The sequence below is a fragment of the Myotis daubentonii genome, chromosome 2 (assembly GCF_963259705.1).
Source record: "Myotis daubentonii chromosome 2, mMyoDau2.1, whole genome shotgun sequence".
Taxonomy (NCBI): Eukaryota; Metazoa; Chordata; class Mammalia; order Chiroptera; family Vespertilionidae; genus Myotis; species Myotis daubentonii.
This window is the reverse complement of record NC_081841.1, coordinates 68245443-68268882: the sequence shown is the minus strand read 5'-3', so window position 1 is coordinate 68268882 and position 23440 is coordinate 68245443. Positions and strand designations below refer to the sequence as shown.

General features: G+C 41.2%; 1 protein-coding gene across 3 annotated transcripts in view; it reads right to left on the bottom strand.

The window, feature by feature from the left end:
- The window catches only part of MYRFL (myelin regulatory factor like), a 120973-nt gene extending 98851 nt beyond the window's left edge, over window positions 1-22122 (bottom strand). For 2 of the 3 annotated variants that reach the window (XM_059683611.1, XM_059683612.1), the window contains exon 1: window positions 21758-22122. In XM_059683611.1, the coding sequence (XP_059539594.1) occupies window positions 21758-21803 (46 nt within the window). In that variant the 5' untranslated portion in view covers window positions 21804-22122. The remainder of the gene's footprint in view (window positions 1-21757) is intronic. The other variant, XM_059683610.1, reaches the window with a different exon arrangement.
- Between the last annotated feature and the right edge of the window lie 1318 nt (window positions 22123-23440).

Genomic DNA, 23440 nt, shown 5'->3' with positions numbered 1-23440 from the left:
TTTTTTTTCTGTTCTTTTTTTTTTTTCTTTTTCCAGCACCTGATTTTACCCTTTTAATTACTACCTTCTTATTTTTTAACCAGTATTATTACTGCTACCATTTTACCATTTTTTAAAGTGCCATTTTATTTTCTCTTTATTTTATTTTGGGATTAGTGTTCTCCATTCTATTTTCATTGTTATATTATTGGTTGTTTCTAGTTTGCATTCATATCCAGGGAGCTGTTGCTGGAATTTGTTGGGATTAATGGCTGTTCTATAGGAGTATTCTCCTCATATAAAAAGTCTCTTCCCCTCTTCCACTTCATTCTCTCTTTTCGCTCTTTTTTTTTTTTCTTTTCTTTTCTCGCTTTTATTTTCCCCCCTCCTTTTTCCCGATTTCATTTTTGCACTCCTTTTTTTGGTCCCTACTTTTCTTTTCTTTTTTTTCTTTTATCTTTTTCTCTTCCTTCTTCCTTATCCCCTAATTCTCTTAATTCAGGTGGTCACCTTTATTTGGAGTTATTAATATCGTGAATATATTTGTGTATAGTGCCTGGTACATGGTGCCTTGTTGTGTTGTATTTTGTGCCTTTAAATCAACGCAGCAGATCCAAGCAACAGCAACCTCCTGAGCACCACATCCTGTGCTGAGGAACAGCAGCTGTACGTGAAACCTCGCCCCACCAGCCAGAAGAGCCACCACAGCTGTGAGCAGCACCCACCAGAGGAGCTGCTGCCAACTGAAGAGCAGCAGCTACCGCAACCGCCCGAAGAGCAACCACAGACCAAGGAGTCACTGCCACCCAGGGAGCAACCACTGAAAGACTCAACATCTAGATATGTCAGTGAGATCAAACATGGGTAGACAAAGAAACCCCCAAAGGAAAGAGAAGGAGGACTCTCCAGAAAAGCAGCTAAGTAATACAGAGGCATGCAACATGACAGATAAAGAATTCAGAATAAGGGTCCTAGAGTGCATAAACCGGATGGAGGAAAAAATCGACAACCTCTTCAAGAAGCAAGAAGAAACAGATGAAAAAATCGATAACATATGGAAGAAGCTAGAAGAAACAGATGAAAAAATCAACAACTTAAGTAAGACCCAAGAAGAAATGAAGAGTGATATAGCTGCAATGAAAAACTCCATTGAAAGTATCAACAGTAGACTAGGAGAAGCGGAGGACCGAATTAGTGAATTAGAAGACAAGGAAGCAAAACACACCCAAAATGTACTGCAATTGGAGAAAAAAATTAAAAGACAGGAGGAGAGCCTAAGGGAGCTTTGGGACAACATGAAACGAAACAACATACGAATAATAGGAGTACCAGAACAACAGAAGGATGAACAAGGATTAGAAAACCTACTTGAAGAAATAATATCAGAAAACTTTCCTGAGGTGGGGAAAAAAAAAGTCACACAAGCCCAGAGAGTCCCAAACAAGGTGAACCCGAAAAGACCCACACCAAGACACATCATAATCACCATGGCAAATGTTCAGGACAAAGAGAGAATCTTACAGGCTGCAAGAGAGAGACGGAAAGTTACATACAAGGGATCTCCCATTAGACTGTCAAATGATTTCTCAACAGAAACACATCAGGCCAGAAAAGAATGGACTGAAATTTACAAAGTGATGCAAAGCAAAGGACTGAATCCAAGAATACTCTATCCAGCAAGGCTATCATTCAAACTTGAAGGGGAAATAAGAAGCTTCACAGACAAAAAAAGGCTAAGGGAGTTTGTCACCACCAAGCCAGCAATGCAAGGAATGCTAAAGGGACTGGTATAAAAAGAAGAAATAAAAAGCTCAGAAAGAAAACAGCCACACACACACACAAAAAGAAATGGCTACAAACAAGTACCTTTCAATAATAACTTTAAACGTAAACGGACTAAATGCTTCAACCAAAAGACATCGAGTGGCTGAATGGATAAAAAAACATGACCCATACATCTGCTGTCTACAAGAAACCCACCTCATTAGAAGGGACTCACACAGACTGAAAGTGAAAGGATGGAAAAATATCTTTCAGGCAAATGGAAAGGAAAAGAAAGCTGGGGTAGCAATACTTATATCGGACAAAATAGACCTCAAAGTGAAGGCCTTAACAAGAGATAAGGAAGGCCACTTCATAATACTAAAGGGATCAATACAACAAGAAGATATAACCCTGGTAAACATATATGCACCCAATGTAGGAGCACCCAAATTCATAAAAAAACTCCTGGAAGATATCAAAGGAGAGATCGACAACAATACAATCATAGTAGGGGACTTTAATACACCATTGACAGCACTGGATAAGTCCTATAGACAAACAATCAGCAAAGATACAGCAATCCTAAATGACTCACTAGATCAGATGGACTTAATAGACATCTTCAGAACACTTCACCCCAAAGCCAGGGAATATACGTTCTTCTCAGGTGCTCATGGGACATCTTCAAAAATAGACCACATATTGGGTCACAAGCAAAGTATCCCCAAATTCAAGAAGATTGAAATCATAAAAAGCATCTTCGCAGACCACGATGGCATAATACTAGAAATAAACTACAATAAAAACAACCCAAAATACTCAAACACCTGGAAGCTGAATAGCATGCTATTAAATATTGATTGGGTTACCAATGAGATCAAAGAAGAAATTAAAAACATCCTGGAAACTAATGACAATGAAAACACAACAATCCAAAACCTATGGGACACAATGAAAGCAGTCCTGAGAGGGAAGTTTATAGCTCTACAGACCTATCTCAAAAAACAAGAAAAAATGGTAGTAAATCATCTAACTCTACAACTCAAAGAATTAGAAAGAGAGCAACAAGAAAACCCCAGAGTGAGCAGAAGGAAGGAGATAATAAAGATTAGAGCAGAAATAAATGACATAGAGACCAAAAAAACAATACAGAAAATCAATGAAACCAAGAGCTGGTTCTTTGAAAGGATAAACAAGATTGACAAACCTCTAGCCAGACTCACCAAGAAGCAGAGAGAGAGGACCCAAATAAACAAAATAAGAAATGATAGGGTCGAAATAACAACAGACCCCACAGAAATACAAATGATTGTTAAAAAATACTATGGACAGCTCTACTCCAACAAACTAGACAACCTGGAGGAAATGGACAAATTCCTAGAAAAATACAACATTCCAAAACTCAATCAGGAAGAATCTAAAAATCTCAATAGGCCAATAACTATGGAAGAAATTGAAGCAGTCATCAAAAAGCTTCCATCAAACAAAAGCCCAGGACCAGACGGCTTCACAGGGGAGTTTTACCAAACATTCAAGGAAGAACTAAAACCTATCCTCCTCAGACTACTACAAAAAATTCAAGAGGAAGGAACACTTCCAAGCTCATTCTATGAAGCCAGCATCACCCTAATACCAAAACCAGATAAAGACAACACAATGAAAGAGAATTACAGGCCAATATCCCTCATGAACATAGATGCCAAAATCCTCAACAGAATCTTAGCAAATCGGATCCAGCAGTACATCAGAAAGATCATACACCATGACCAAGTAGGATTTATCCCAGGGATGCAAGGATGGTACAATATCCGCAAATCAATAAACGTGATACATCACATAAACAAATTGAAAGAAAAAAACCACATGGTCATATCAATTGATGCAGAAAAAGCATTTGACAAAATTCAACACCCATTTTTGATAAAAACTCTCAGCAAGGTGGGAGTAGAAGGATCATACCTCAACATAATAAAAGCCATATATGACAGGCCCACAGCCAACATCATACTCAATGGACAAAAACTAACACCATTTCCCCTAAGAACAGGAACAAGACAGGGATGCCCCCTCTCACCACTCCTGTTCAACATAGTACTGGAAGTGTTAGCCATTGCAATTCGGCAAGAAGAAGAAATAAAAGGCATCCAAATTGGAAAAGAGGAAGTAAAACTGTCCTTATTTGCAGTCGACATGATATTATACATACAAAACCCTAGAGATTCCATCAAAAAGCTACTAGACTTAATACATGAATTTGGCAATGTAGCAGGATACAAAATTAACCCCAAGAAATCTGAGGCATTTCTATACACCAATAGTGAACTTTCAGAAAGAGAGATTATAAAAACAATCCCGTTTACCATTGCACCAAAAAAATTAAGCTACCTAGGAATGAACTTAACTAAAGAGGTGAAAGACCTCTACTCAGAAAACTACAGGACATTGAAAAAAGATATAGAGGAAGACATAAACAGATGGAAGAACATACCGTGTTCATGGATTGGTAGAATCAACATCATTAAAATGTCCATACTACCCAAAGCAATCTATAAATTCAACGCACTTCCCATTAAAATACCAACGGCATACTTCAGAGATCTAGAACGAACTCTCCAAAAATTCATCTGGAATAAAAAAAGACCCCGAATAGCTGCAGCAATCCTGAAAAAGAACAAAGTAGGTGGGATCTCAATACCAGATATCAAGTTGTATTACAAAGCCACTGTTCTCAAAACTGCCTGGTACTGGCACAAGAATAGGCATATAGATCAATGGAATAGAATAGAGAGCCCAGAAATTGGCCCGAACCAATATGCTCAATTAATATTTGACAAAGGAGGCAAGAACATACAATGGAGCCAAGATAGTCTCTTCAATAAATGGTGCTGGGAAAATTGGACAGATATATGCAAGAAAATGAAACTAGACCACCAACTTACACCATACACAAAAATAAACTCAAAATGGATAAAGGACTTAAATGTACGACAGGAAACCATAAAAATTCTAGAAGAATCCAAAGGCAACAAAATCTCAGACATATGCCGAAGCAATTTCTTCACTGATACAGCTCCTAGGGCACTTGAAACTAAAGAAAAAATGAACAAATGGGACTACATCAAAATAAAAAGCTTCTGCACAGCAAAAGAAACCATCAACAAAACAACGAGAAAACCCACTGTGTGGGAAAACATATTTGCCAATGACATATCTGATAAGGGCCTAATCTCCAAAATTTATAGGGAACTCATACAACTTAACAAAAGAAAGCTAAACAATCCAATCAAAAAATGGGCAAAGGACCTAAATAAACACCTTTCAAAAGAGGACATCCAGAAAGCCAAGAGACATATGAAAACATGCTCAAAGTCACTAATCATCCGAGAGATGCAAATCAAAACAGCAATGAGGTACCATCTCACACCTGTCAGACTGGCTATCATCAACAAATCAACAAACGACAAGTGCTGGAGAGGATGTGGAGAAAAAGGAACACTTGTGCACTGCTGGTGGGAATGCAGACTGGTGCAGCCACTATGGAAGACAGTATGGAGTTTTCTTAAAAAACTGAAAATGGAACTCCCATTTGACCCTGTGATCCCACTTCTAGGAATATATCCCAAGAAACCAGAAACACCAATCAGAAAGGATATATGCACCCCTATGTTCATAACAGCACAATTCACCATAGCTAAGATCTGGAAACAGCCTAAGTGCCCATCAGTAGATGAATGGATTAGAAAACTGTGGTACATCTACACGATGGAATACTATGCTGCTGTAAAAAGGAAGGAACTCTTACCATTTGCAACGTCATGGATGGAACTGGAGAGCATTATGCTAAGTGAAATAAGCCAGTCAATGAAGGAAAAATACCACATGATCTCACTCATTCATGGACAATAAAGACCATTATAAACTTTTGAACAATAATAGATACAGAGGCAGAGCTGCCTCAAACAGATTGTCAAACTGCAGCGGGAAGGCCGGGGAGGGTTGGGGGGCAGGAGGTAGGGGGGTAAGAGATCAACTAAAGGACTTGTATGCATGCATATAAGCATAACCAATGGACATAAGACACTGGGGGATAGGGGAGGCTAGGGGACTGTCTAGGGCGGGGGGATAAAATGGATACATATGTAATACCCTTTGTAATACTTTAAGCAATAAAAAAATAAATAAATAAAATAAAATTATTTTTAAAAGCATATACTAACGTTAATACAGGAAAGAAAAAAACACTAGAAGAGAAATAAAACACAAATGCATGTTAACCATAGAAGATAAATTTGGGAAAGAAGCTGACAAAAAGAAATTTAATTGTAACACATCAAGGGATCTTATTGATTTATGTTCAAGAGTTTGAAGAAGTATTATTCTGGTTTGGTCTATTGGAAAGTCAAATTTTGCCAAAGGCCAAAAAGGAGTAGGAAGAGGAAGAAGAAGGAAGGAGGAGGAGAAAGAGGAAGACTGTTCCAAAGGAAAAATAGCTAAAGAGGGGGAACCCACCTATAGGCTTTACAGGGGGTTGGGCTCATCTGGAATATACAGTGCTGGATATTAAATCAAGGCCCTCATGGGCAGAGCCTGCATGGCACAACTTCAGAAAAAAATGTAACAAAGAAGCTCCCACCCTGAATCTTTCAGGGCTGCTGTCCTACCTCAGCAATACCTCCTGAGTAGACAGGGGAGTGAAACCCACATGCGTAGGTTGTAGGCTCCATCCCCAGTAGAGGGTGTGCAGGAGGCAGCCGTCAATGATTCTCATCACTGATGTTTCTCTCTCTCTCTCCCTCTCCCTTCTGCTCTGAAATCAATAAAAAGTATATTTTAAAAAAATGAGTAAGAGACCTTCCTGTCCTTGAGGAGTCCACAATCTAATTAGAAAAGAGGATCAGAGTGATTATTTCCATCCAATATGACTAGAACCATGACAGAGATAAGCACAGGATAGCACTGGGCCCCAGGGGAAGGTACCTCGCACAGACAGGAAAAGGTAATTAGAAAGACTCTCCTAGAGTACATGCCCTTGACCACAATCGAACCTGGGACCCTTCAGTCCGCTGAGCCAAACCAGTCAGGGCTCTTCTCACTTCTTTTTCCCTAGTGGTTCTCAACCTTCCTAATGCCGCGACCCTTTAATACAGTTCCTCATGTTGTGGTGACCCCCAATTTCATTGTTACAAATTGAACATAATTAAAGCATTAGTAATTAATCACAAAAACAATATGTAATTATACATGTGTTTTCTGAAGATCTTAGGCGACCCCTGTGAAAGGGTCACGACCAACAGGTTGAGAACCACTGCAAGAAGGAAAGGAGAAAGGCAGAGGGTTTTGAATCCGTACCAAAAGGAGGGAAAAAGAACTCTACTTGGACACAGAGCAGTCCAAGTAAGACCCCAGAGGCTTGAAATAGTTTACAAGTTGGGGAATTATGATGTGTTCCAACCATAAAGTGAAAGAAAGGATGGAAGGAGATGAGGTTGGAGAAAGGGGTCCCAGGCTGTCCTCACATGGAAGTCATTACAAAGCCTCTCTTTCCCACACTCCCTCCTCACTCTCTTTCTCCCTTTCTCCCTTTCACCAGGTTCATCTATTAGCTTTAAAATAACCCTCCAATTGAAAATTGAAAACAATTCTTTTTGAGGTTGTTTTATCTTCCTTTTAAACAGTCCTGACTGGTTTGGCTCAGTGGATAGAGCACCAGCCTGTGGACTAAAGGGTCCCAGGTTCGATTCTGGTCAAGGGCATGTACTCTAGGAGAGTCTTTCTGAGGAGAGGAGGGGAGGGGAGGAGAATTGGTGGCTGAGTATGAGTTTTTGTGTCCCCTCCCTGCCCCCCAACATTTCCATAAACAGCCAGCAAAGGGAGGGAGAACCAAGTCCCGAGCATGGTTCACAGCCCTGAGGTCCTCAGCACCATGAAAGGTCAATTCACATTTTCACACAGAGGCCTGCTTCTCCCAGGGGGAGGGCAGGGGAGAAAGATTTCTGTGTTTGTCTTATGTTCATGAAGATAAAAAGAGAGTATCATAGTTCTTCAAATGCTTTAGGCACACTTCTTTTTTTTTTTTTAATATTTTATTGATGTTTTTACAGAGAAGACGGGAGAGGGATAGAGAGTTAGAAACACCAATGAGAGAGAAACATCAATCAGGTGCCTCCTGCACACTCCCTACTGGGTATGTGCCCGCAACCAAGGCATATACCCTTGACCGGAATCGAACCTGGGACCCTTGAGTCCGCAAGCCAATGCTGTATCCACTGAGCCAAACTGGTTAGGGGGGCACTCTTCTTGAGATGTGTGAATTATAGACTTTAAAGTGCCTCTCTTCTGATCAGTTGGAATCAGCCTAGTCATGCTAACAGCTAGATCTTATTCTTTTATATTCACGCACAAAATTGTCCCAAAGAACATTTACTCTCAGCAGAAGAGCCTTTGACTAGCTGTTACTATGGAGGATTTATAAGAAACTAGAAGCCTTGTGCACAAAATTCTTGTACGGGTAAGGTTCCTAGGCCTGGCTGGCGATCAGGGCCAATGGGGGCCTTCTGGCTGCCAGCCGGGGCCTTCCTTCCCCAGCTGCTGGCTGCTGGCCAGGGTCTTCCTTCGTTCCACACTGCCCCCTTGTGGTCAGTGTGCATCATAGCGAGTGGTCAAACTCCTGAGGGGACAATTTGCATATTAGCCTTTTATTATATAGGAACAGTTGTCAGTGTCCTTTGTGCCTCTTCCTGCATTTAAAATATGTTATGTGACTTCATAGATTTGTTTCAAAGCTTTCCTAACCCAACAAGGGGAGAGAAAAAGGATCACTGTCTTTGCTGTTTGCATCTATAGAGTCCGACCGCACAGGCAGAATGCATATGAGGACCAAGGGAGTCAAATTCCAACCAAGAAACTCTCTGACCTCAGAAAGGTGCCTCACACCTTTTCCAGAAATCTGCCTCTGGAACTGCTGTTCTGATTTCTGTCATCATAGCTTGGTTTTACCTGTTCTTGAATCAAGCATAATAGAATCATAAGTAGATGCTCTTTAGTATATTTCAGAACACTATTTTGTAAAATTGTAAACATAAAAATTTTAAAATTCATCCATGGCATTATGTTACCAATCACTAGTTTATTTTTTATAGTTGAGTATTTTATTGTATGAATATGCATAATTTGTTCATTTTTTTCTTAATGAAAACTTGGGTTGTTTTAGTTTGGGGCTAGCTTCTTTTTTTAAAATTCTCACCGAGGATATTTTTTTCCATTTTTTTTTTAGAGAGGAGGTGTGGGGGGGAGAGAGAAACATCAATGTGAGTGAGATACATTGACTGGTTGCCTCCCACATGTGCCCCAACTAGGGCCAGGGATCAAGTCTGCAACCGAGGTACATGCTTTGATGGGGAATTGAACTTGCAATCCTTCAGTCCCAGGGCCAACGCTCTAACCACAGAGCAAACCAGCCAGGGCAGTTTTTGGCTATCTTGAGTAAAGCTGATTAAATATTTAAAAAAAGATAATCTGCTTTTTAAAATATATATATATTTCATTGATTTTTTACAGAGAGGAAGGGAGAGGGAGAGTTAGAAACATCAATCAGCTGCCTCTTGCACACCCCCTACTGAGGATGTGCTCACAACTAAGGTACATGCCCTTGACTGGAATTGAACCCGGGACCCTTCAGTCTGCAGGTCAATGCTCTATCCTCTGAGCCAAACCGGTCAGGCCAAAGATAATCTGCTTTTGCACTGTTTTAATACGCATGAATAGAGAAAGAGCTATGCAAAAAAAAAAAAAAAAAAAAAAAAAGGTTTCCATCATATTTTTAAGAGCTTTTAAAACTATAAGCTGTATTAGAATACTTTACAGGATTTTAAAGAATAATATATTCTTTCTATTCTCTTTTTTAATCTCAGCCCTTACTGATTATCCACAGACAACAACAACAACAACAACAACAACAACAAAGAACAACACAGAAGTAATTGAGAGCTTTGATACTTGTGGAGAAAAAAGGGGTTCTATGGAAAGTAACGACACAGGGTGATCTGGGCAGGTCCTGGTGGGGAGTCCTGCCCCAGGCACACAACTTCTTTACTAAAAGGCTTATCTTTGCCTTAAACAAGACCTGTCCATTGTTTCTGTGCACCTTCGAAATAAGTTGTAACCACCCACAGGAGAGCAAATAATCTCGTTAACTCTCCTGTAATCCAATCCGACCTTGCTTTCTCCCACCTCCACGTAATCTTCCTTACTTCCCTCCTTAATTTCAAATGCACAAAAGAAGCTGTAAAGCTGTTCATCTCTGGAGCATTAGAGATCTGGCTCCCCAGAGTCTGTCATCAGTTTGGCTCAAATAAACTCATAAAAATTCTCGGCAGTTTTGGACATTCTTACATCAACACACCTCCCAAAGAAGTGAAGAATTTAGTTCAGTGATGTGCCGCACAGCCAGTTCCCCACCCCTGCCAGTGTGTGGTTGAATGACCTGTTTGAGGCCAGTGGTTACCAAGGTCTTCATGTAATATTTCTCATCTGTATGTTGCATCACCCCAGCCTTTCCCAAAAGACCATTAAGAGATCAAAGGACCAGTTCTCTTACAGTGAAAGCAGCACAGAATATAAGCCCTGTTCTTGAATACCCTAGAGCTATAATGACAATATACCCTTTCAGCTTTGATTCTACTCCCAAACAAGGAATGCCACTAATCCTGGAAACATGGTATTAAGTTTCCCTGTCTGTCTTTTCTGAAAAAAATGTTGATTTCAGGACTAACATGGAAAAGCTGAACCTTTTTTCCCCTGCAATAAATGGAAATGCTCAGTACTTTGTCCTTTGTTGCTTGGCAACTAAAGGCTATAAATGGATTTTATGATTATAAAGACTCTGGAATGACTGTGAACATGTAAAAGTTGTAATAACTCCCTGGAGTCAAGAGTGTTTCTTTGAGAAAGAAATGTGTTGAGATATATGGTGTCCCCCAAAATATATACAACTTTGGCTGCCATTATTAATCCCAACGGGTTAAATCTGAAAACAAAGAAACACCAATTGAGTTGTCAGCTGTTAAAGTGAGTACTGTATACATTATTTTTGGACACCCTGTATATGTAGCTTGTACTTGTTCTTGTTTCAGAATAAAGCAAGCAATTTGGTTCCATCATACTGGCAAATGTTATACTAAAGATCAATAACTATCATTTACTTCATCATTTCTGAATTTTACCATTAACCCTCACACACCTAAGAGGTAGGCATTATTATCCCTACTTTACAGATGAAGAAAACTGAAACTTTTATAATTGACCCAATGCTGAAAAATGAAGAAACAGAGAAACCAGGATTCAAACCCAGGTCTGCCTGAACCAAGGCCGAGGCCATCAATCACACACCATAGAGATTCCCAGGAAGCATATTTCTCGGCTCCTGATATTTGAGGATATTGATCAGTTTAATCCTATGGGAGTGACAGTATTTCCAACTATCAAGGTATATGAGGTTCTTCTTAAAACACACTGCTTTCCATTGCTGTGTATGACAATTGTTTCTTACACTGCTAATCAAATATCAGGGTACAATATTGCTGGGCTTTTTGTCCCGAGTCTGGTTACCAAAAAGGACAAGACTGAGAGTTATTTTCTACTACACTTCCAAGTAAACCCAGCTGCCTCAGTTCCTGCTATGGATTTGTGTTATGCACCAAGCAGATCTTTGCATTCTTATTAGTAGCCTTATCTTTTGAGTTTCTGTAGCTCTTTGCTCCATGAACATAAACCATTGTCGTTTAACCACGAACACCTCATCTTACGGTGCTAGAGCTGGGCTTTGCCAAAAAATGCCAGATGGTACCAACTGCTAGCAGTCCAGAATAATTTCATCTATAGAATGGAATTACATGCAAATTTTCTCTCTCACACACACACACACACACACACACACACACACACACACACACGCACACACACACAGCCCTAGTTATTTTAACAGGAGTCCTAAGTTCCACAGTTACTCTACAGATGATCCCTTGCAACCTGTTTAGAAGACCCTGCACAGTGTCTAGGAGCACAGGCCTTTGGAGAAAGAGAGACTTTTGTCCAACTCCAAGCTCTGAAGCACAATAGCTGTGCTACCTCGGGCAAGGTACAAACCTTCTCTGAATTTCTGTTTCTTCATCTCTAAAATGGTGATAATATTATCTGCCTGTTCATTTTGTTGTGCAAATTAAGAATTAATACAGCTAAAGGTCTTAATACAATGTCCTACAGAAAGTCAAGTGTTCATTAAATGGTAGTGGTTTTCTTACTGATGGTTGCTTCAGGGAGTTCCTTTAAAAAAAATAAACATTTGTCTTTACTATAGAACACTGACAATACCACTTCATTGGGCAATAACTGTATGTTAGCAGATTCTTTGTGGTCAAGAATCTTATTCATTAAACATGTATACATAATCTTATTTAACTCACATTCCTCTCCTATTAAGTTTACCTACTTCATTTGATAGACAGGAAACAGTCTCAGAGGGGCAAGTCATTTACCAAAGCAGTATCTTAAATCCTCAGGAGAGGTGGGATTTGAACCCAGGGTAAGCTGTGCTCTAACTACTGTTGAGAGTTAATACTGTCTACTGCACCTGTGAGCACACTCACCCAGCTGCCTCCATTCCCTCTAGAGCAGCGGTTCTCAACCTGTGGGTCGCAACCCCTTTGGGGGTCGAACGACCCTTTCACAGGGGTCGCCTAAGACCATTGGAAAACAAATATGTAATTACATATTGTTTACAGTAAAAAAATTACAGTTATGAAGTAGCAATGAAAATAATTTTATGGTTGGGGGTCACCACAACATGAGGAACTGTATTAAAGGGTGCCGGCATTAGGAAGGGTGAGAACCACTGCTCTAGAGATTTTTGCCTTGCACCACGCAGTGCTCTGACAAAGCCTGTGCTCCAGCGCCATGTCAGTCATCACCACCCGTGCAGACTGGAGTCAGGAGCTCAGGGTTAAGGTGTGTGGTTTGTAATAGTGCCCGATTTCCAGAACTGATGTGGCTGTCCTATCAAATGCAGCTGAGATCACTGTGATCAGACAATCTCCATGATCATTCCTCCAAACTTGACTGGTGTCCTCGTGCCTGGACCTCTACGTTTGCTCAGGACTAGAGCTTCCACTCCTCTGTTTGACTCCTAACATCTCCTGGTGACTCACAAGCTTTGATGCTGATTCTCAGGTCATAACCCAGTTTGAGTTGCAGCCTGAACCTCTCAGGTATGGACTTGGATTTTGAATTCCTCCGCCCTCAGTTAGCATCTCTGCCATGTGCCCTACTGCGCAAACCACCTCCATTCTTTATTCCTTTCCTGCTGATAAAGAAACAGACGTACCACTCCTGGGGGAAGATCATGACTATGTGTCCCAGATCCAGAAGTAATCTACATAAAAAACATTGCTGAGGAGCTGACTTGCTCCCGAGTTGATTCTGATAGTAAAATATCTATAAGAGAAGGAGCACAAACCTTTATATAATGCCAATAAGGCCCCTGCTTTGTGGTCAAGAATCTTATTCATTTAACATGTATTCAAGTTAGTTAGTTAGTTAGTTAGTAACTCTACATTCAAGACCCTAACTAAGCCTGCAAAAATGATGAAAGTCAGGTCCTTACCTAGCTGGAATTAATTGTCTTCTGTGGGAGACAGATATGTAAACACATAAATTAAACTTCGATGTGAAGGGTGCACATCAAAGGTATGGGCGAAGTGTTATAGAAGCATGGAGAATTTTGCTTCTAACTTTGCCCACGGAAGTTTGCTAGATGAAGTAGGAAAGTACATTCTGGGCAAAAGGCACGGTCAAAGACCCAATGTTACGAAAGGGCAGGGTATTTTCAAGGAACCATGAAAAGTGTACCTGGCGGATAGATAATAATAATATCTATGATGATAGTAACAGACACATAGTAATTGAGGTATTGTCCTGAACCTTATGCATATTGAAAAATTTAACCTTCACCTTAGCCCAGTTAGATAGATCCTGATATTAACCCAATTTTATAGGTAAAGAACTGAGGTACAGAGAGATTAAGTAACTTGCCCAAGATCACAGCTATCAAGGGGCAGAGTCAAGATTAGAACTCTGGCCCTGGAACATGCTGTGAACCAGTTACATCAAACTGCCTCTAACAGATGTGATTACGGGGCAGTCCCCAGAGATAAGGATGCCTGGAATGTTACATTGGGACCTTCATGCTAAGCTCAGGCAATGGAGAGTCAACAGAAATGTTTAAACAATGGCATCCTTCTGAGCCAAAGTGAATGGAAGGTGATTAGCACAGGAGAGAACTTAGGAGGCTCTAGCAAGAGATGACCTTTCAGATGAAGGGCAGGTTACAACTGAAAGACATTTCTGAGGTTGAAACAACAGACTGCAGCAATGATTAGCTATGAGTATAAGAGGAGTTGTCAAGAGTGACACCTTCCTTTCTAATTTGGGAGGTTTGTTGGAGAGTGAAGAGAATACAGGAGGAAGTGGAGAATAAAGGGAAGGAGGCAAAGGATAATGAGTTCCACTTTGAATGTGTTGATTTGGGGAAGCTGAGGGACACCCATACACATACATAGTACTTTAAGCAGCTGTAAATATGTGTCTGGAGCTGGACAATAGAGTTTGGGATATGCTGATCCATGGGAATAAATGAAACCATTCAGGATAAGCTTAGGTGCTCAAATAAGAGTTTCTGAAATAGACTCTTAGGTATCAGAAGAGGAAGGTGAACTCGTGGAAGAGCCTGAGAGGACACAGAGATGCTGAATGGAACCCAGAAGGGAAGATGCCATGGAATCAAACAAGGGAGTGTTTCCATGAGTGAACAATGGGCGATGGTGACAAAGCCTAGAGAGAATGCCAGGAGGGCGAGAGGTTGAAAGTTTTTTTGGGTTTTTTTTACATATCTTTCCCTCTTTTTTTCTTCTTCTTGATTTCAGAGAGAGAAAGAGAGAAGAAAGAGAGATAGAAACATCAGTGATGAGAGAGAATCATCAATCAGGTGCCTCCTGCACACCCCCTACTAAAGATTCAGCTCCCAACCGAGGCATGTGCCCTGACCGGAATCGAACCATGATCTCCCAGTTCATGGGTTAATGCTCAACCACTGAGCCACACTAGCTAGGCAATGGGATGAAGATTTTTAATGTGATCAAGCAATTAGGAAAAAATTCATAAGAGTAAGTCAAGGCAGAAGCCAAATCAAATTGAAGCAACATTCACCAATATTGATGCCAATACCTAGTAGGCATCATCTCTAATTCCTCAGTCTTCCTCACTCCCATATTCCATTCATCTGCAAGTCTTGCTTGTATTGCTTAAAACTCTCCACTGGTTTCCTGTCACACTAGGAATAAAAATCCAAACTCTGACATCACTCCCACCACTTTCACTCAATACTGTCCCCTGTTCCTGCCATTGCCCCCTCACCCTACTCCACCCTTGCCTGGCCTCTCCAAGCTCAGGTGTTCCCATTGTCTGGAATGCTCTTCCAATGGATGATGGATGATGACTGATGGGTACCTTGCTCCCAGTCATTACTCAGGCCTCAGTTTGAATGTCTCCTTCTCAGAAGCCTTTCATGATTGCCTTACCTTAGTAACCCACACTTCCTCCCTTCATCAGTCTCCACCAGTATTTGGTTTTATTTTCTTCATAATTAATGACTATCTAAAATCAACGTATTTATTTGCTTATCTCTTTATTGTCTTCTTCCTTTAGCTTCCTCCTTCCAAAGGAGGAGCCGCTTTAGGGCAAGGACTCTACTTGGTCACCACTGGATCTCTACCCATTGGGGCAGCATCTGGCTCATTTCAACTGGTTGATGGAATAAGCAAAGGAAAGGAATAAAGGATGACCTCACAGCCACTTACTACCTGGATGACCCTGAAGTAAGTTATTTAACCTCTGTTGGCCTTGTGTTTCTCTCAGGAATATAAAAATCCTTCACAAGCCCTAACCGGTTTGGCTCAGTGGATAGAGCATTGGCCTGCGGACTCAAGGGTCCCAGGTTTGATTCCCGTCAAGGGCATGTACCTTGGTTGCGGGCACATACCCAATAGGAAGTGTGCAGGAGGCAGCTGATCGATGTTTCTTTCTCATCGATGTTTCTAACTCTCTATCCCTCTCCATTGCTCTCTGTAAAAAATCAATAAAATATAATTTTAAAAAAATCCTTCACAAGGCTGCTTTGATGCTAAACAAAGGAAATGATAATAAAGTAACAATGAGAATAACAATAACTAATACTTACTGAGCTTTCTGTGCCAGGCATAGCACTTTACAACCACTTTATGAGAAAATACAATTATCCCCATTTTAAAAATAAGAAAACTAAGACCTGCAGAGGTTTACTTATCCATCATCCCAGAGGTAGTAAAAAACAGAGCCAGGATTCACACACAGGATGACTATGATTCTATACCCAGTACATCGTAAATCCTCAATAAATAACAATTATTATTAATTGGGTTCTAGAACAAGGGTTAGCAAATATTTTCTCATAAAGAGCCAGATAACAAATATTTTTGATTCTGAGTGGTCTCTGTTGCTACCACTCAGCTCTGCCATCATAGCATCAAAGCAGCCATAGGTAATCTGTTAATGAATGAGTGCATTCCAATAAAACTTTGTTTACAAAACCATGCTGCAGATTTTGCCATTGTTATCGATGAATAAGTAATTATATGAAGAGATATTCACTCTCTATTCCATAAAAAAGTTCATTATTAAAATATAGTATAATCCCATTTTTGTTTTAAAAACACACACACAAAATTGACACCAAACTGTGAACAGCTGTTATCAGTAAACTAGAGGCCCAGTGCACAAAATTTGTGCATGGGTAGGGTCCCTAGTGGCTGCCTGCTGCTGGTTGGGGCCTCTCTTCCCCAGCTGCTGGCTGCCGGCCAGGGCCTTCCTTCATTCTTCACTGTCCCCTGGAGGTCAGTGCATGTCATAGCAAGCAATCAAACTCCCAGTCGGTCAAACTCCCAAGGGGACACTTTGCATATTAGGCTTTTATATATATAGACTAGAGGCCCTGTGCACAAAATTCGTGCAGGGGGGTGGGGGAGATCCCTCAGCCTGGCCTTCCCCTCTTCTAATCTAGGACCCCTGTGGGATGGGGCCTAAACCGGCAGTCGGACATCCCTCTCGCAATCTGGGACTGCTGGCTCCTAACTGCTCACCTGCCTGCCTGCCTGATTGCCCCTAACTGCTCGCCCTGCCAGCCTGGTTGCCCCCAACTTCCCCACCACCACCAGCATGGTCACCCTTACGGCCCCCTCTGCCAGCCTGGTCACCCTTCACTGCCGGCCTGGTCATCCCACGCAGCTTGGTGTTTAGTCATTTGGTCGTCCCTCACTAACCCCCCTGCCGGCCTGGTGGCCCCACTCAGCCTGTTCGGTCATTCGTTCAGTTGTTTCAGATGTGACGGCCCCTGGCTCTTTATATATATAGATGGTCATATTACAGTGAAAACAATTCTCTTGTTTTAAGTTATCTGTATTTTCCAAAATTGCTTATATGTTGAAAGTGTAGCTTCCAAGACCTTGTGGAGTCTTCCAGAAACCTAATTCTCACTCTGAAATTGAAAAGATGACAACATCAGTACCCCCAAAGAAGCTGGTGGAGCCTCCTCTCAGGAGCCTCCTTCCAGAGGGTCTGTCATGGTGGTTTGGTTCCAGGATTCCCTAGAGATGGTGATAATCCTGGCAGGTCTCCAATGCAGGGTGTTTGCAGGGGATGGGGTTTAGCTCTGACCTACTCAGGGCACATGTTAAATTCTAATTAAATCGCCTTCTCCTTGGGGATCCCAGCATGAAAGAAGAAAAGGGATTGCTTCTCAGTGGCACCAAGCCCACACCTTTGTTGTGATGCTTTGTGCCATGGCAACGTAGTTTCTAACCACCTGCGCACATCAGAGAGAAATGTTCAGATAATCCTAAACCGCTTGCATGATCTGGCAGGCTTGTCCTTGGCATGTTCTCATTCTTGGTCTCCTGGGAAAGTCCATGCTGTCTCCACACAGAAGCAGAGGCAGCCTCACTAATAAACAAGGAGCTTCTGCCTCGAGATCATTTCAGAGATGCTCGGATGCAACATGACGTCTAAAATGCCACCATCCGATTACATCCGGCATGACACATGAAGATAATGGGCAACAACAGAATAAAAATTGGCATTATCAAACCTCAGGGCTGAGAGTTACCCAGGTGGTACTGTCAGTTTGTTGTGTTTGTCTTTTTAAGTCTCCTGGCTAAAATGTTTTCTGACTTTATCTTGGCAAATTTTGGGCCACACTAAATGTTAGATAAGCTATTATTTTATCAAAAAAATAAAATAAAATTCTACCATTAGAGATCAACCGAACCTACCCTTAGAGAAGGTAACTTTTCTTGACTCATTTAATCAAAACAGCTTTGCATTCTACGAAAGCGTCTGGAATACAAGACTCTATGGAAATGTAAGGTGGGAGGTCACTTGCTGTTTGTACCTTCTGAGCAAGCTCAGGTTTTACTGGGACAGAAGGAAGAGACCATAAAGGTGCTGGTTGTCTGAGAGGGTAAGAAAGTGCTGGTCCCAAAGTGAAGGGAAGACGAAGAATTGAGAGACTGGTCTGAGGCCAAAGATATCCTTTATCCACAAGACAATCTTGCCCATGGCCAATCCTGGTACTGTTTCACTGTTCAGAGCTTCTGATCACTCTCACAGGGATTCAGGAACATCAACCAATCAGAGCTGGCTTCACACCTGCAGAAATAACATACAGGGCCCACTTAAGGCATTAACTATTTTATCTCTGGTAATGATGGAACCTGAGACTTTCCACTGGCAATACTAGGTCTCAGCAGCCTCTTTTTGTTCTATTCACTGGATCTTTCTGCTACTGCACAAGTTTTCCTCTTCCTATATTTGAACTTGCCTGGTTCTCTGCATCTAGAGTTTAAGTTTAATAGCTATTTGTTGCATAGAATAGTCCTTTGCACAATTCTTTCATTCACTTATTCTATAACTATTATTGTCTACTATACACAGACACCACATAGGCACTTTTCCAAGCTGCATCTCTCTTCAACTCAACAATTCTGCTTTCCCCCCTGAAGCTTCTCTAGTAGTTCTTCACACTCCTCTCAGTCAGGGCAGGAATCTCCTCTTTTGCTTTCACGATCAGTCAAAAAACATTTGAAAACCTACTTCAGGACATTACAAAGAGAATGAGCTAAATAGCTTCTCAACAATTCAGAAAATTTCCTCTTTCAAGATTAAATAGCTTCTCAACAATTCAGAAAATTTCCTCTTTCAAGATTAAATATAATGAATAACAAAAGACTCTTCTCAAGGCAGTTTTTAAACTATTCTAAAAAGCATGGGAATAAAAGATGAGTCCTCTGATACCAAAGTAGTCCAAAAGAAATACCCATAAGAAAGCAAATTGAGAATGTAAGGTCATATTTAAAACTTTAAAATAAAAACTAAGATCTCAATGGCTTTGACAATTAAGGCCATTAATTTAGGATGGTATTGTCAATGGAGATATTTTTAAAAATTTGATTGATTGATTGATTTTAGAGAGAGAGGAAAGTGAGAGAGAGACATCAACTTTTTGTTTCACTTATGTATGCATTCATTGGTTGATTCTTGTATGTGCTCTGACCGGGGATCAAACCTGCAACCTTGGTGTCTGCCAGGGCAATTCAGATAGTTTTAAAAGCCCTAACCGGTTTGGTTCAATGGATAGAGCATTGGCCTGCGGACTGAAAGGTCCCAGGTTTGATTCCGGTCAAGGGCATGTACCTTGGTTGTGGGCACATCCCCAGTAGGAGATGTGCAGAAGCAGCTGATTGATGTTTCTTTCTCATCGATGTTTCTAATTCTCTATCCCTCTCCCTTCCTCTCTGTAAAAAAATCAATAAAATGTATTTTTTAAAGTGTTCATAAGGAAAAATACATTATTTAGAGCTTAGTTTCTTAGAACAAAGAGTCTGAGGAAATGAAAAAAAAAACAAAAACCAGCTTTCAAGTGGGTAACAAATTGCCAAAACTTTTTTTGATTTTCAGATCTTGATTCTTCATACAAGATTGCAATTTTTTAGAAACTGACATATCTACAAGAACACGACATGCAAACTGGCCCTCCTCATCAGAATATCATTCTAGTTTTGCTGTCCTCATTCTAAGAAATACTTATAAGTACCGCGCGCTAACCGATTGCGCCACTGGAGCTCCAGTAAGAAATACTTGAGAAAGGAAATCATTACAATCTAAGGGAAAAGCTTCAAAGAGGTGATTATTGGACTCGGCACACAGTAGGTGATCAATATTTGCTGAATAGTAGGTAATAAAAATTGACAACTAGTTGTGTAATTTTCAGGTGGTGGGGATCACATCATCTATTGCCTCCATTTTTATGCCTAAAGTCTACCATTTTCTCTATCTATTCACTCAAATATAATACAAGGAAAACACTGACCATTTTATTCTCTTTCCAGGGAAAAATTACTCCCCTGCCCTCATAAAAAAAAGGCTTCATGGAGCAATAGAGTTTGATTTGGGTTAAGAAAGATACTATTATAATAATCAGATATTGTAATAAGCTACACAGGGAACTCATGGAAACTATATCCCCAGAAAATTCTGAAAATAGTACAAACAAGCCCAGTATAAGATCCTGGGTATAATAACACTTTCATAAAAAAAAAGGTAGACCGGATACACTTTTCAGGTCTTCTCCAGATCAGGAAAGAAATCAAGGAGACTCTTTGCATTTGTAAAAATGAATTGGTGGTTTCTCTAAAATAAAGCAGATGTAACTGTAGCCTGGAGCTTGCTATCTACTGCTGGAATGAAAGTTACATAGGATGTAAAATCAGGCAATAACAATCCAGCAACATTAGGGTGCCTACTGTGCGCCAAGCATGACCCAGGTGGGCACCCTGACTTGGACACTGTCAGTGACAGAACACTGGGTGGGTTGGATCACAGGCTGGGATAACGCAATAATCTCTTGGTCTTACAGTTCTTCTCACCACTCTGGCAAAATCCAGGCCGCTACCAAGAAACTACCGTATTGTGTTGACTCCTGTTAGGGGCCTAGGATCTCACCATTTCTTTGGTCTGACTGCTCTTCAGTGGTCATCACTGCCCGGCCTTGGGTCAGTTCCATTCGTCCCGTAAACATCTAGCATTTGTCAGACACTTTACTAACCACAAGAAACTCCAAAAGCACTTTCTCCATATGCTGCTAACTGCCCTCGGGCTTCTGTGAATGAGCAGGCGGGCCCTCCATTCTTCTCACACCCCCCCTGGGAATCGCCCTGGAATGTGTAAACGCTATGGCCACGTTCCCTTCACAGGGAAGTCCGCGCGTGGCTAACTGGTAAGAAACCAAAGCCGCTCCGATGTGGAGCCAGTCCTTGCTGACATTTTCAACGGACCCGCCCCGCCGCCGTCAGAGTATCACCCCGACTAAAGGTGAGGCGCCGCTGCTGTTCTCAGGGTTTGGGGAGGAGTGAAATCTGCCGAGCCACGTCCCACAGCGCGCCTCTCCCTCGGAGAAAAAGACATTTAATTCAAAAGCAAATCATGACCCGGTTACACGTTTTTAAATTGCTGTGAAGAATGAAGATGGGAATGAGGGAGAGGGCTCCCTCTGCTCTTTCAGGCTGTTTAAGGTCTAAAGGAATCAGAAGGAATAAGGTCTGGCACAGGACACAAATACGAGTAACAGAGAAGCTGACCCTTGATTTTTTTAAAACTAGGCTCTGAGAAGGAACCCTGCCTTTGCTTTTACATCCCTGCCTATACCATTGATTTTTGCAGCCAACACAGCAAATAAACCTCCACCTCAATGTTAGGGCCGTCAAGACGACAGCATGTCTTCCAAGCCAAGTGGGGGTGTCGCAGAGGGTGCGTCCCTGGCAGCGAGCGGTGCCCTTTCTCAGGGGCCGGAACTCCGCGTTGGCAACTGGCCTCTTACCTTCGAAAAACTGCTGCAAGGCCTCGCTCTCGCCCTCCACCTCCATGGTGCTGCCGGGCTGCCTCCTCCCCGACGGGCTGTCAGCAGCGGGGGTCCAGCTGTCCCCGCGAGTCCAGGCTAGGAGCGCTCCCGAAAAACCTTCATTTTCTTTTCTCTGGAGGGAACTGTGTCTTCAGCATCGAGTTGTGCCCAGAGACCCAGAGAGATGGTTACGTTCTCCAAATGATTGTAAAACCAGGAGGACATTCAACCACGCAGGGGAAAAACTGTCCAGAGAGGGACGCGGTGGCAAGTCCATCGATCTTACTGTGGGGAAGTGTTTCTCCTCTGCCTCTCGCCTTTGTTTTAAGGACCTTTGTCCTCAGTGACACATGTGGTTGCATAAACGGGCAATAACTGCAGAGTCTTATCTCCTAGCTGTCCTGTCACACCAATGCACCTCTATCTCCCCCTCTATCAACCGGATGGGTTTCCTCACAACCAAGCCAAGATCCAGGGCGGGGTTCTCCGCCCAGAGAAAGGGGCAAATCAGCACAATCACTTTGACAGATACCCAGCAGAGCAGATCATTGGCACAGGCCTGTGGCAGCGAAAAATTGGGATTTGTTCAATATTTTTAAAATCACTCACAGCAAAAACTTATGCTGCTAGTTTATGTCCCTCGGAGTTTATTCTCTCTGAAAAGTATAAACCGTAAAGTAAGAGAAGTCCCTCTTATGAGCAATAAAACCGCATTTCTGATTTGATCATTTTTGCAAGCGAGTTTATGTTTCATTACCAGCTGGTTTCACTCTCAAATATAAAGAGTGAAACCCAAATAAATGTTTGGTTCTCACAGCTTAACTATTCCTTTATTTAATGATAGCCTAAAAATACAATTAGGAAATCAAACCAGTTCTCTCAGCCCCCTTTCTTTTTTCCTTTTTCCCAAACTTTTTATCTTGAAAAAGTTTTTAACCTCTAGAAAACTGAAAGGATAGTACCATGAAATGGCTCATCCTCTTCATCTAGATTTACTAATTGCTAATATTTCCCCACTCTTGCCTTTTCTTTCTGGATATATTGATATACTTTGTTGGCTGAACCATTTGAAAATAAGTTGCTAACATCTTGACATTTCACTCAGAAATAATTCTGTATATGTCTCCTCACAAATAAGGCCCCCTCCCACATAATCATAATATTATGATTATCATACCCAAAAATGCAACATCAATTTGATACTGATAGCTCATATATAATTTACACCACTGTCCAAAAATATCTTTTATGTTTTTATGTTTTTTGTTTTGCTTTCTTTTTATTGTTGTTGTTCATCCTCACCTGAGGATATTCTTCCCATTGATTTTTTTTTTTTTTTTTTTTTTTTTTTTAGAGAGAGAGTGGAAGGGACAGAGAAAGAGAGAGAGAGAGAGAAGAGAGACACATCAATTGGTTGTCTTCTGGTTCAATTCCTGGACCAGGGCCGGGAATTGAACCTGCAATCCAGGTACATGCCCTTGACTGGAAATCCAACCCAAGACCCTTAGGTGTGCAAGACAATGCTCTATCCACTGAGTCATATCAGCCAGGGCTGATCTTTCTTTCTTTATTTATTTCTTTCTTTTCTGATCAAGGATTCAATGAATATTCATGTATTGTCTCTGGTTGTATATTTTTAAAAATATAGAACACTCTTCTTGT